The sequence below is a fragment of the Sitophilus oryzae genome, unplaced genomic scaffold (genome assembly GCF_002938485.1).
Source record: "Sitophilus oryzae breed Bouriz unplaced genomic scaffold, Soryzae_2.0 scaffold_810_pilon_pilon, whole genome shotgun sequence".
In the NCBI taxonomy this organism is placed as follows: Eukaryota; Metazoa; Arthropoda; class Insecta; order Coleoptera; family Curculionidae; genus Sitophilus; species Sitophilus oryzae.
The window spans coordinates 5,053,392-5,067,650 of NW_022147429.1; the positions used below are offsets into that span (position 1 = coordinate 5,053,392).

Sequence of the window (14,259 nt, forward strand, 5' to 3'; positions counted from 1 at the left end):
TAATTGTTTAATGTAAATTTTTGGACACTCTGTATAAGAAAATTTTTTATTATTGCAACATAATATCTGATCAATAAATAATATGCAGTAAATATTTAGTATTAAAAACTCTGATACCCTTGGAGAAATGAAGCCTTAAAATTTTTACTGCAATTTCATAAAATTGAAAATATTTCAACAACGGTAAGATTTAAGTGTGATAAACCTTAATCAAATTTACCTTTATTTCAATCGTAGAATCCAAAAATAGAATAATATACGGGGTGTTTCATTTAAAAAAATACAACTATAATATTTTTTACTTATTTGGGACACTCTGTATCTTGTAAAAATATTTTTAAATTGTAGCTTCAATAGTCCTTCAACGAACCCAAAACTTACAATTTGTAAAAATCTAATCGTTTAGCTACAATACTCCGTGTCGTATGTGGTGAACAACCCTGTATATTTGATATTATATGTTTTCACTACGCCTATGGTGTATCGGGTAGTATCATACTAATTAATTACGAAAAAAACGTATTAAAATGTCGACAAAAGGTACATAACTAGTATCGACGTATAGTACATATCAAGTACATATAATATCAGAAAAATAATTATCGAATTCAATAAAAAAAAACGCTAAAAAGGTGTAGGGGACTATTTATTTCCCTATAAAACGTAACTTCTGGCTCTTTCTTATCATTGCGCCTTTTACACTTGAAAGCTGAACAAATTACCATTGTAATAAAGTTTATACAAAGTTCACTACACACAACCAACTATTAAAAATCGCTAAAATTGTCGCTGATGACCAGCTGATGATGTCGTTATGTCTAAAAAGTTGGCGTCTAAGGTCAGAAATTCTGCTGCAGCCCGTATATGGACGTTACATGTCCTGGTATACTTTAGTCATTGATATTCATCCGTCTTCTTCTTCTTTTTTGTTTCGTTCTTACTTACTCAATGATCATTACTTTTTAAAAATTTTCGGCCATAATTTCGGACCCCCCCCCTCCAGATACGGCCCTGTTTAGTATGTATCATTAAAATAGTTATTTGTGCAACCAACGTGATTCACGCAATTATTTGTCTTAATTTTGATCAAAAAAATAAATTCATATTCTGTCATAATAACAAAATGATTAATATTTTATAAAAGTTTCGCAATCAGATTTCGTAACTGTGGCAAAATATCAATTATATATTTTGACACTACGGCAGATGATAAAAAAATATTACAAAATAAGTGGTCTATTTTCCTATTTTGCATAATATCTTTGATTTAAAACATAAAAACAATAAACATTGAAAAACTAAAAAAAAATAACACAGCTTATACATATAGTTTAGTCATAATATTTGGCTCTGCTGTTCGGCACCATTCCACTATGTAATTGGGCACCTCATGCCGTAAAAATAAATGTAACATTCCACTCATGATTTCAGCACTGTTTAAACATACCGCTATAAGATAGAATTCAAATTAGCCAATCAGAATAGAGACGGGTGCCCAATCCTATTAGTGGAATGTTAAATGCTAACCGGCCTGGACAAGACACGTAAGACATTATCTATGTGAAATCTATTTTTTCAAGGCTCGTTCATTAAAAATTAGTATTTTTAACACAGCCGTTTTGTCACTCTAGATTGAAATTTAAAATACGATTTTTTTAAGCGAAAATGTCAAAAGTTGACATATGATCATTCTATTCAGAATTTCATTTTCTATCGAATAAAGTAAAAATATACCGAAGCACCGAGGGTGCCATTTAAAAATCAAAAGTTGTAGTCATTTCCGGTGAAACAGGAAGTGACCGAATACAATTGAATGCGTCAATCAATCGTAATTTATGTCATATATTAACATACAAAATATCTTTTTTTTTATCTGAAAGAATAAAAAAATTATAGTGGTGAGCCACTTTTGAGACGCGCCCGGTATAATACTAACCATGTTTTTTTCATCCATCTCATTTAGATATTTTCGAAAACTCTGTTAAAAATGGTTTTTAACTTTAACTATTTCTAGAATGATAACAATATGATTATGACAACAACAATAAATAACATTTCTTTTACCTACAATTTTAAGTTAAGGATATTTTGGAAGCATCCTGCTAATCTTAAAACTATCTTAAAGTATCTAATATCAGTAGTCCATCGGTAGTATTACATATTAGTAAATACAATGTGACAGATAAAATCCGCATCATATGGAACTTTATTTTACTATGTACTGACTACTTTCTTTTGCCGTTTTTAATTTAACTCAAAACAGAAACTGTCGCCCAACTCAAATTTCACCTAAGCTACTAAGGGTGGTTGCAACGACGCGCGACGTCCTGTCATCCTGCTGTTAAAACATAACAACTGGTTTTAATATATAAAAATCAGTTGTTTTATTTTAACAGCAGGATTACGGGAGGCCGTTGCAGCCATCCTAAATAAAAAAAGGTCATATGATGCGGACTTTATCTGTGACAATGTACCTATACAAAATTACTTAATTGTATAAAAAATAATTTTCCGAGGTAGTTACAAACATATTGATACGCAATAAGCTATAGATTTTTAGCTATATAATTTTGCTTTACAAAAAACAATAAAATAAGACTATAAATACTAAAATAACAGATTAATAAAGCAATTTTGATTTATATGTCAATGTTGATTGAATTATAATTATTGCAAAGTATTGAAAAAATGGCGTCAGAGATGGCTTGGAAATAAAGATCGCTGTCATCTTATGGATAAATTTACATTAAGAATGTCATCGATCATCATTTCTGAACAACTGAATGGTGTTTTTATAACGATAACACGATATATGGAGGTATGAACTAACCAATGAGATTAGTTATTTCCCAAATATTAGATACTAAAATATAATATTACCGATAGATATTTTCTAGATCCTCAATAAAATAACATATTATATAATTTACATAAAAATTGTAACGTATGTACATTCTTATGTATATCTAAAATGTGTGACAACAAACATAGATTTTAAAAATTACCTACTATTAAAATAATACTCATAAATAGTTAAATAACACACTGAAAAAATGTAATTATTCTGTACCAAAAATGATTATAAAATGTTATATTATCACTAAATAAGCATTTTAACTAAATTGAACACTTAAAATTATCGCGGGTGCGTCTCACCTCTATAGCTTTTTTTATTTTCTCAGATTACAGAACAAGATTTGGTATGTTAGTATATGTAATAAATTAGGATTGATTGACATATTCAATATTGTTTTCGGTCACTTCCTGTTTCGCCGGAAATGGCTACAAATTTTGATTTTTAAATTGCACCCCTGGAATTTTGTTACTTTATTCGATAGGAAATGACACTCTGAATAGAATGACATACCATATAGTTAACTTTTGACATTTTCGAATACCTACATGCGGTTCATAATGACAATTTGTCTCGAAATACCAAGTGTGTGGTATCAAATTATTCGTAAAAAATACTTTTTTCCAACTATGCTAATGAGCCACTCTCGTTACATTTGAAAAAATTGAGACATATCTCATATGTCTCATAATCATAATTAAAAATTATACATAATCATAATTAAAAATACGATTTGGCCATCTTTTAACCGGCCAGGACAAGACACTAAAAATTAGACAATCAAGTCTATTTATCCAAGTCTTGTTGATTAAAAATTAGTCTTTAACGCAACCATGGCACTCTAGACTGACATTTAAAATACAATTTTGTTTTTAAAAAAATGCCAAAACTTGACGTATGATGTGTCGTTCTATACAGAGTGTCATTTAAAAGTGAAAACTTGTAGTTATTTCCGGTGAAACAGGAAGTGGCCAAAAATAATTGAATACGTGAATCAATCCTAGTTTATGTTATATAATAACATACCAAATCTCGTTTTTTATTTGAAAAAATAAAAAAGTTATAGGGGTGAGCCACTTTTAAGATGCACCGGGTATATTTTGTAAAATGTTGGGAACCTAAGATAAAAAATAAAATCTTTTAATTTAATGAACAAGCTTAAACACTAAAAATATATTATTCTCTAAATCTAAGGAAGTCCATTATACCTCTTAAATGTAATTTACCTACAGTTAGTTCTACGAAACTAAATTTCTTTTTTTGTATAGTTTCATATAAAACAATATATAATTAACTAAAAGAAAGTGTGAAAGTCGTTGTGTATTATTTTAGTGTTTTTAATCTAAATAAATTTATTCAACCAACTTTGTTACCCCTTCGTATATTTTAATAACATGTATGATATACTTTAATCATATTTATGGCATAAAATTAAATCTATGACATAAAATAGTTGAATATTCGATTAGTTGATTAAATAAGTTCTATATAGAGTGAAAATATTTTCATAAAGTTGTTCACTGTTTATCTGAAAAACTCACAGAATAGAAGATTAATATAGTTGTTCGATTTTTTCGTTCGTTCGGATTATTTCTAATATGCAAAAGTGTTTTTAAGATATGAAAAATGATTATGCTGGAAATGTATGTCATCGACAAAGAGTGAAATTCGTCATTCCCTGAAATAACTAGTCATTTTACACAAACAGCGTAACTGCCCAATCGTTTAACTATAGAGTCGTTTTCCGTAACGACGGAATATTTCAGTGAAAAGCCGTTATTAAATAAATTATTTAAGTTCCCTTCTTACCCGTTTTAGGCGTTCATTGAAGTTAAGAGAGTGTTGTCTTTTAGCGTATCAAAGTAAGGTATTTTTCGTAATTACCATATTTAAGAAAAATAAGTACATCGATTGGTTTCTAGTTATCAGCATTTTGTGACGGGAAATTCAGTATTTTTTATATAATAAAATATATTTCCAATAATAAATACTCTCCGTATATAGTGTTTCAATTCTACGAATGACTGTACAATGTATTTTTTCGACAAAAATTACAATTAAAATATAGTAATATCAGACAAATATAGTTGCCAAGTGTAACAAAGACAATTGTTGTCTCTAGTATATTTTAAGCTGTGTTAAACTTGACAACGGTGTAAAAATATGAGGCGAGTTTGTAGGTTGCTGTATCTTGAGGTTATATTTGAAAACCTACTTACATTCTCCAATTCCTCTAATTGTAAGACCCTAGATCCTGGAATCCTTTTCTTATTTTCGTTTAAATAATATTCATGTAGTTTCCTGAAAAGTAAATTTAAATGTTGTGATATGTCTATTTTCACATAATATGAATTGAATAGATGTAAACAATAACTAAAATTCATTGCCTAAAACCGTCAAACAGGGTAACTGCAAATGGTTCAAATAAAAACCGCATTTTACTGAAATAATTCCGTCATTGCCAGCAATGCTTGAAATCAACAGTCAAAAAAGGTAACAACTGAAGAGTTACGCTGTTAGCCGGCAATACGTGAAACGATTAGGCATTTCAGGCAATGCCGGGTTTCAGTATATGACGCCGACATATACTAATACAGCATTATGCTAGAAACTCAAAATATAAGACAAAAGTTCACTTAACTGGTATCTTAAATTCATTTAAGTTAATTTAGTTTCTTAATTAAATCTTTTCTAGTCAACATCAGGGGCAAATTAAATTCGGTATTTCGAAAAAAAAATAGAATTAGAAATGATTCAATTTCGAAATACATAATTTTCCGGTTTAAAGGCTTTTAAACCCCGCCCCTGGTGTATTGGTGAAGGTTTCGAATGCCATTACTCTCATGGGGTTCATTACGGATGTTCCCTAGCCACTATCGAGTTTGCTGTTATAAATTAAGTTAAAACGTTAAAGTGGAGTTATCGTCCTCAAACTGGAATTTAACGTAAACGTTAATATTCCTTTTACAATTTCGCTGTCCGCAGAAAGAATAAAAAACCCTAACAGCATTGGTATACAGGTGATTTCTAATTTAGAATAAATTCAGTAAATCAAAGGCTTTTGTTTTTTAGGAAATATGGCAATTGGCAATCAGAATTTAAAAGAGTTCATACTTGATATACTAGGTCTGGTCATTTCATCTGCATGGTCTGTATTTTAATGCATGTGACAGATAAATATAGATGACCGGTTAACAGACAGAGAGACAAAATAAAAAGCGGCATACGTTGTTGCCGGTTTTTACGTTTGTAGTAAATTGTGTGTAGAAAAAAATAAACTCTTTAAAAACTTTCATGTATACTACTGAAAAGAAGATTATGTAATATTTTAGTTAAATATTTATAATCTTAAATAAAAATAAAGTTCCAACTCTAGATGCAAAATTTTTCATAAACGCATACTTGTGCAGTTTGAAATTTTGATGCAAAATTCGGCAATATCACACAGAAGAAATGTATCAACCCAACTCACTGTCTTACACGTTACAATCCAGACCATGCAGTTACCATGACTACATCGGTATGACTTCATCAATAATTATAAAATGTGAGTCGTAAAGGCATTATGTTACATAAGAGTGCCAAATTTCGAATTTCTAATGAAAAAATTGGACAAATATTCACAAGTTGAAAGGACAGGACTGTAAGCCAATTACCATCAAGAAAAAAACTAGAAATGTTCCAAACGAGTTTTATTTCAGTTTGGGGTAGTGTTCAGTCAGTAAATAAACGACATGCTGTATATGTCTTAAATTTCAAACACGCTGTATAAACGTTTCTTAAATAAAAAAAGACCGCAGGAACTTTTGTGAATCTATTGCTTGTTAGAGAATCATCCTGTATATTGACTACTTTACAAAATAGGTATACTGGATGAGTCTTAAATAAGTGCAAATATTTTTAGGGCTGGTAGATATCGATAAAAGAAACATATTTTTTCTTTACCGTTTTTCAAATAAGTTCAAAATAACCGAGATATTTTAAGAATTAAGTTAACCGAGATATTTTGGAAATATTCAAAAAAATTGATTTTTCACTTACATTTTAAGAGCTGGATCTTTTCTGGTTTTTCTTTCTTGTAAATTTAATCTACTACCTATGTTACCATATTATGAAGATATAAATTCCAAAATTTCTTTCAAAAAATTCCAAATTTTAAAAAAAAGCGCGAAAAAAAAACCTCATAGACGTGTTTCTGGGGTCGAAAAAAATATACCACCACTAAAAATATTTGCACTTATTTAAGACTCACCCTGTATAAATAAAATAGCTTTTAGAAATAAATCCTAAAAAGAAAATAACAGCTAAAGCGCTGTTTTATTAAATAGAGGCCCTATTTTGTATTAAAATTTTCATTAATTATTATGATTATCCGACAGTAATTTAATCTGCTGTATCGGATGTTAATTAAATTTAATTAAAATATTTTGTTTATTATTTTAATAATAATCTTTTACATACATATAATTATTTTAATGAATTTTTTTTCCAAAAAATGAAAAGTATTTAAAAAATCACTGTGAGTCTTTTAGCAATTTTATAGCTTTCGTAAAATAAAATACAGGAATTATCTCATTAAAAAAATATATATTATTATTCACAATAAACACACTTTATAATCAATATCTGTATGTGTGTACCATCTCTGTTTTCAATATTTGGAACAGTGAACTAACTTTATAAAAAATTGTTAGTGTCCTCTTTAATGTTATATGTAAGTATGTTTGAACACTTTCTCGGAGCACTGAAGCAATACTAAGTAGATGAGACTTAAAAGATGTAATCTAAATTTGTTATTTTTACCTATACTAAATTAAGAACCATTTGAAAAATAAATAGACCTAGTGAAATAAAATATTGTATCAAATATTGACATTTTAAGTACAATTTCCTGCTTGTTAATAAGCATACATACAATGCATACCTACCTACATTTAACTATACTCTACATATAAATTTCTTCTGCCATCTAAGTTTTTCAACATTTATAACGACATATTTTTTGCACAAACATCCAAATCGAACAGTGCTTCTTCTGTCAATCAAGTAGTATTTCCTCTTAGACTGTCATGCTCTGTATTATAGAGCTTAAACAACATCTTGCATATACTTGTGATGTGTCATAAGGTATTCACAAGTACGCGAAACCTACTGCTTTAAATAAATAAGCAACAGCGTCGGCTGAAGATCAAACACGTGCCGTTGAGCCATGGCTACCTCCCAGATAAGAATCTTTATTTAATATGGCATGTGTTTTTCAAAAGTGGCTTGCCCCTATAACTTTTCTTTATTTTTTTAGAAAAACAAACGACAAAAACCAGGATTAATTAACGTATTCAAGTAGTTACGGTCATTTTCTGTTTCACCGAAAATGACTACAACTATTCATTTTTAAACAGTCAAAACGGTATATTTTAATTTATTTGACAGAAAATGACATTCAGAATAGAATGACATCATATGTCAACTTTTGACATCTTTGCTTAAAAAAATAGTATTTAAATTTCACTCTCGACTCTAAACTATAATAAAACCACTAATTTTTAATAATGAACATTGGAAAATTAGTTTTAATCTTCCAATCTTTTTCGTGACTGTTTCGGTTAAACGGATGCCCAAACTGTAATTTTAATCATAACTCATTTTTTTTCAAATAGACCAAGGTTGGCTTATTAGCATATTTGGAAAAGTCATGTTTTTACGAATAGTTTGGTACCACATAGTAAAATTTTCGTTATGAACATAGAGATTGAAATTAAAAATAACATTTTTTAAGCAAAAATGTCAAAAGTTGACATGTGAGATGTCATTCTATTCAGAATTATCTATCGAATAAAGTATAAAAATATCGAAGGTACCATTTAAAAAGCAAAAGTTGTAGTCATTTCCGGAAGTGGCCGAAAATAATTGAATACGTCAATCAATCTTGATTTATGTCATATATACAGGGTGTCTCCAAAATAAGTGCAACTGATCCGATAACAATTCCGATCCCAAAAACACACCTATGAGGTTGCAGCAATGCTTTGCGAAAAAAAGTTGTTGAAAATTAGTTGTTTTTCTTGACAGTTTCCGGGAATTTTTAAATAACTTGTTATTGTCACTTGTTTATTCACCTGAGAGTTTCTCTATGGTGTGGTGTATGTAAAATTACATTGCAGTGTTGCCACCTTCTACATTGTCCGTATTTATATCCATTGTAATTATAAATTTCTGCACAAAAAATTACGACTATTAATTTTAATCATATCTAATCTCAATGTCTAATAAAAGAATTCTAGAAAGAAACCACGTTAATTATTTTTACGCAAACCACATTTTTACAGTTATACTACATACTTTTTACAGTTTTAGTACATATACTTAAAAAATATCTAGAAGGTGGCGAAGGAACAAAATATTTAAAATGATTGAGCGAAACATGTATTTTCTAAGATACTTTGTAAAGATACTTTGTAAATTCTCAAGATTTGTTTATGTTGTAGGTAAGTTGTTTTTATTTTTTTTGTATGATAATAAAACAATTTTAAAAGAAGCTGTAAAACCTTTCGGATAGTGTGGAGTTTTGCGATTTGTGAATACACACAATAGACTTTGCGATTTGTTTTTGCATATATTTCTTCGCAACCATTTGGCAACACAGTGCGTCGAATAAATTGAAAAGCGCTTAATAGCCGGTTATCACCGGCGGCTCTCAAAATGTTACATTTTTTTAATTTCTAAAGATAAATAACTAGGTTATTTTCAATTTATTTGAAAGAATTTAAAAATGACAAAGCGAAAATATGTTTCTTTTGACCAGATCTACCACCAAAAGAAGATATTTCTGATGATTTCTAATATTATACCATGTGTAGTAAAAAACCAACTCTCATCTTTTACATGAAAAAATAAATAAAAAAACTTATAGAGTTCAGCGACTTTTGAAAAACACGCGGTATAATAAAAATCTAATTAGTAGTTTCCCATAATGACAAACTTTCCTTAAAAACGCCAATTGAAATAAAAGTCTTCGATTTACATTAATCGTAAGAATATAGTATTGAATATATTCAATACTATATTCAAATACATATTTTCCAAGCCTGTATTGAAGATGTGCAGAAACACTGGCCGATATAGATGCTTGTGCATTTCTCTACATACTTATAATAAGGAACTCGATAAAAATTCATATAGCACACAAACGTAACGACTAAGAACGTTTTTCCTTGTACTTTTAAAAGCCTTGGATCACACCGTAGGCCTCCAACGTCGACATCACTAGGTACACGACCCACAAGGCGAAAAATGCGCTTGACGTGAGGTATTTGAGGCACTGCGGTCCTCCCAATTCGCCGCCTACGATCTTGGATCTTCTCATCACCAAGATGAAGATGACGAGCACGGCTTCTGTGCAGAATATCGTTACGGAGAAGGCTAAGCTGTAACAAAAAAGATGAACTCTTTTCAATCAACAGACATCAAGAAAGTAAATTAAGAAAAAAGTGAACGGATAATAAATTATAAAACAGAAATCATCCAATAATGAAGTATAAGGCGGTGGTGGTTACATTGGATGAAAATTCGTACGAAAATTTACGAGTTCGTACAAAAATCAATTTTTGTTTAAGATTAGTGCATTCATGTGTATTTTTATAAATTTCGTATTCTTAAATAATACAGGATGTGTATAATTCTAAGCTAAACTTAACTCTAAAATATAAAATAATTTTTATTCGTTTTTCTTTAATAGAATACTCTATATTTTTTTAATAGATGGTTAATACAAAAAATGAACATTTTTAAATAATAAAACATTATTTCAAAATTTTTAACGGTTTCGCAGATATTTTCGCGGTATTATTTCATATGGTTCTTTCAACGGTAAAATTACAAGAGAAAAATCATTGGGTGGCTTTGATAAAAATTTACTGCGAAAAATGCTATATGAATTATTAAACCGCAAATATCTGTGACACCGTTAAAAATTTTGAAATACTCTAATTTTAAAATATATTCATTTATGCATTCTCCATATGTATTAAAGAAATTATATACAGATTGTTCCATTTAAAAATAGGAAGAAAAATTATTTTGTATCTTAGAATGTTGCCGTAGAATTTTTAACATCCTGTATGATTTAAGATTACGATATGTATAGCAAAGTAACTAAATTTATAGTAAAGCTAAAGTAAATATTTGTTAAAGTATTGATTTCGGGACAGTTCTTGTATTTTTAATATTTTATTGAATAAAATAGAAAGACTAAAAAAAATAGAAAGGCTGAAACAGGGTGGTCCGAACTGTATTGCGGAAACTTCGGCAGCATATTCTGCAGATAAAAATAAGTATAAAAGTTCGTATAAATGTATGTCTTAAAATGCTTAGTTTCGCAGATACAGGGTGTAGAAGTTTCATTTTTATTTCGATTTTTTCCAAATATTTTTCATTAATATCATACATATTCCGGTAGTTCTTCCCCCATCTTTATAGCATTGTTGTGATCTTCCGGGGGAGTGCACATGATTTTAGTTTTATCGATGTTCACCGTAAGGTTCAAAGCCTCGTATGCCCAGGTATTATGTATTCAAGATTTAATTTGTGTAACGTTTTTGCAACTAGAACGCAGTCATCAGCGTATTGAAGTTCTGTGATGAATTTTGTACCTGTTTTTGCCCTGAGTCTTTTTATATTGAACAGACCGTCGTCGTATCTGTATCTAATGCGCAATCCTCTTTCCTGCAGTTTGCTGTCCACTATAATGGGGAGCGCTGCCATGAATATGTTGAATAGGAGAGGCGCTAAGACACACCCCTGCCTAACTCCTGCACTGGTACACCGACTGAAAAACCGGTTGTCATCATTACTTGAAATAGGTTTTTAAAACTTAACACTGAACAGGTCTACTTTGTGCGATCGGGTAGCACTGGTGCAAATTGTTACTCTCGGGTTAAGAAAAAAATTGAGAAAAGTAATAAAATAAAAAAAATAAAAGGGGGATAGACTCAATATTTAAGGACAGTAATCATAAAATAACATTGGGACAATCCATAATAAAAAAAACAATACTATATTCAAAGAAGAAATTAAGAAATGATATATTAAAAGTTCCAATGTAGTAAAATAATTGGCAACATGCCTAGTGAAAGGCGAAAACCAGAAAACAATTAATTTCCGATTATTTTATGTCACGTCACGAACTAAACGCGTTTTTCGTCAAGCAAAAGATCCTCACAAAAGCTCATTCTCCTTTGTAGCTTTTTTCGTCTACTTTTCGTTTCGGTTTGGTTCATCAAATCTTTTCATATATAACAATCAGCTTGACCAACGGCCTACCTCCAAAACTGATATAAATCAAGCTTTAAGGAAGATACGTACGAAGGAAATAAGAGAAAAGTCCCTTCGTCGATTTCCACAAAAGAAAATGACGCACAAAGCTACAAAGGCTGTCGATGTCTTTAATGAAAAATTTCTTCTCCTTCTTGATGAGGTAAAGAAAGATTCGATAAGTCGGAATGAGGGAGCCACATGTCGAAAAATCCGTTTTTTCGTTATAGATTTTAGTGATTTATAACTCTGTCGTAGACTGATAGGTTATCGAATAATAGATTGCCATTTGGTCATCGTAATATGACAATTCGATTGGAAATAAACCTTTAAAGATAAGTAATTTGTAATATTTTTTATTTAATAAGTTATCAATGCATATTATTATTTATATTTTTTCGAAATTTAAAAAATAAATCGAAATATTTTCGTAATGTTTATCATCTTTTTAAAAATGTAAACGTAAATATATAAAATATCCGTTCATAATTGAAATAAATCGCGCAAACGAAAGATTAAAATATTTAATATTGACAACTAAATTATTTTGAAAGTTCTATAAACGTAAACTCTAACAAAAACGATTACAAAAAAAACATTTAATTAACATTAAATACAATAATATTAATTAGTGCCTTTGTTAAGTTTGTATTTAATTTGTTTTTGTAAAAGCCCAAAATTATAGCTTGCCAATGATATTATTATGAAAATACTCATTATCTGGGTGCTCATATACACAAAATAAAATGAAAGCTTTAGAATTTGTTTAATCCTATTATGTCTACTGGAATGACGAAAGTTTTCTTTATACGTGATGAATGTGTTCTAAAACGTAATGAGATGAACCGCCTATTTAAAAACAGACATATTTCTTTAAATTCAAAACATTCAATTTTATGACACTCTGTATACATAAATAAAATTATTGATTTTTAAAATATTATTCACAAACTAGGATAGTTGTGAGATAATAGCTTTGAGACTACCATTCGAGACGCATTGATATTATGTTGGTTCTTGAGTTTTGTGACAAAGAATGTTATTAAAGGTAAAGTAAATGTTTTCTCATTGTAGAATGTAGAATGTTTAGGAGGGGAGTTAGTCACCGCGACCTTAAAGATCTATTGTGTGTTCCCCTTTCTTAAGCTACAACCAGTTATAACTCATCATACAGTCTCAAGGCTTTAACAAAAGCCAGTATCTGAGACGGCTCCATAGAGGCCAGCTCTCCATCCTTGACATCAGCCGTACCAAAGTTCATGGCACGAATGGTCGTCGTCTCGGCGCACTCAGTGATGAGGTGTTCTGGCGTTTCCCCATATTCCCCACAGAATCTGCATTCGCCGTTGTTTCTCAGCTTCAGCCTACTGAGGTGTTCGTTGAGGAGACAGTGTCCTGTTAGGAACCCCGTGACAATCCGAAGATTGTTTTTACTTAAATCAAGGAAAACCTTTGATTTTTCTCGGTCGTAGTGTCTTAGACCGTTGGAGGACACCCATTCCAAGTTACGGATGGAGTCTTCCAGATTCTTCAGTTCCGCTTTCAGCTGGTTTCCGCTTGGAAAACAGAACGGTTCTGGTCCAGTTAGTGGAGTGTTCGCTCCTTTCCTAGCTAGATCATTTGCTTTTTCATTGCCTTCTATCCCTTGGTGAGCAGGCACCCAGAGTAGGAGGACTTTATTTTCTTTGCCCAACTTGTTGAGCTTCTCTAGGCATTCTTTTGACCAACTTCGAATTGATGGTTACTGAGTTGAGCGCGTTTAGTGCTGCATGACTATCGGATGGGATGGCAATTTCCTGTTTTCGATAGTTCCTATCTAAGATAAAGTGTACGCATCTTTCGATAGCGTAAATTTCTGCCTGAAGGATGTTGGGGTAGGTGCCCATTGGTTCGGAGTATTTGGTTTTCGGTCCAAATTCCCCTATCCCTGTCCCGGCTTTGATTTTGAAAGCATCAGTATACCACGTTATGCTATATCCTATGCTGAGTAAGCGTTTCTTCCTTCCAATCCTTTTTATTACTCAATACTACAGTGAGGTGTTTCTCAAAATTGTAAATTCTTGGTATGTAATCCACTGGGAGTTGGAGAAGTGGAA

At 30.5% G+C, this 14,259-nt stretch overlaps 1 protein-coding gene across 1 annotated transcript in view; it reads right to left on the bottom strand.

Annotated features, from left to right (window-relative positions):
* Positions 1-9,602: 9,602 nt before the first annotated feature.
* Positions 9,603-14,259, bottom strand: part of LOC115889092 (sodium/calcium exchanger 1) — a 342,486-nt gene continuing 337,829 nt past the window's right edge. Inside the window, exon 7 of the mRNA XM_030909008.1 lies at positions 9,603-10,278. Coding sequence (XP_030764868.1) covers positions 10,074-10,278 — 205 coding nt within the window. The 3' untranslated portion in view covers positions 9,603-10,073. The remainder of the gene's footprint in view (positions 10,279-14,259) is intronic.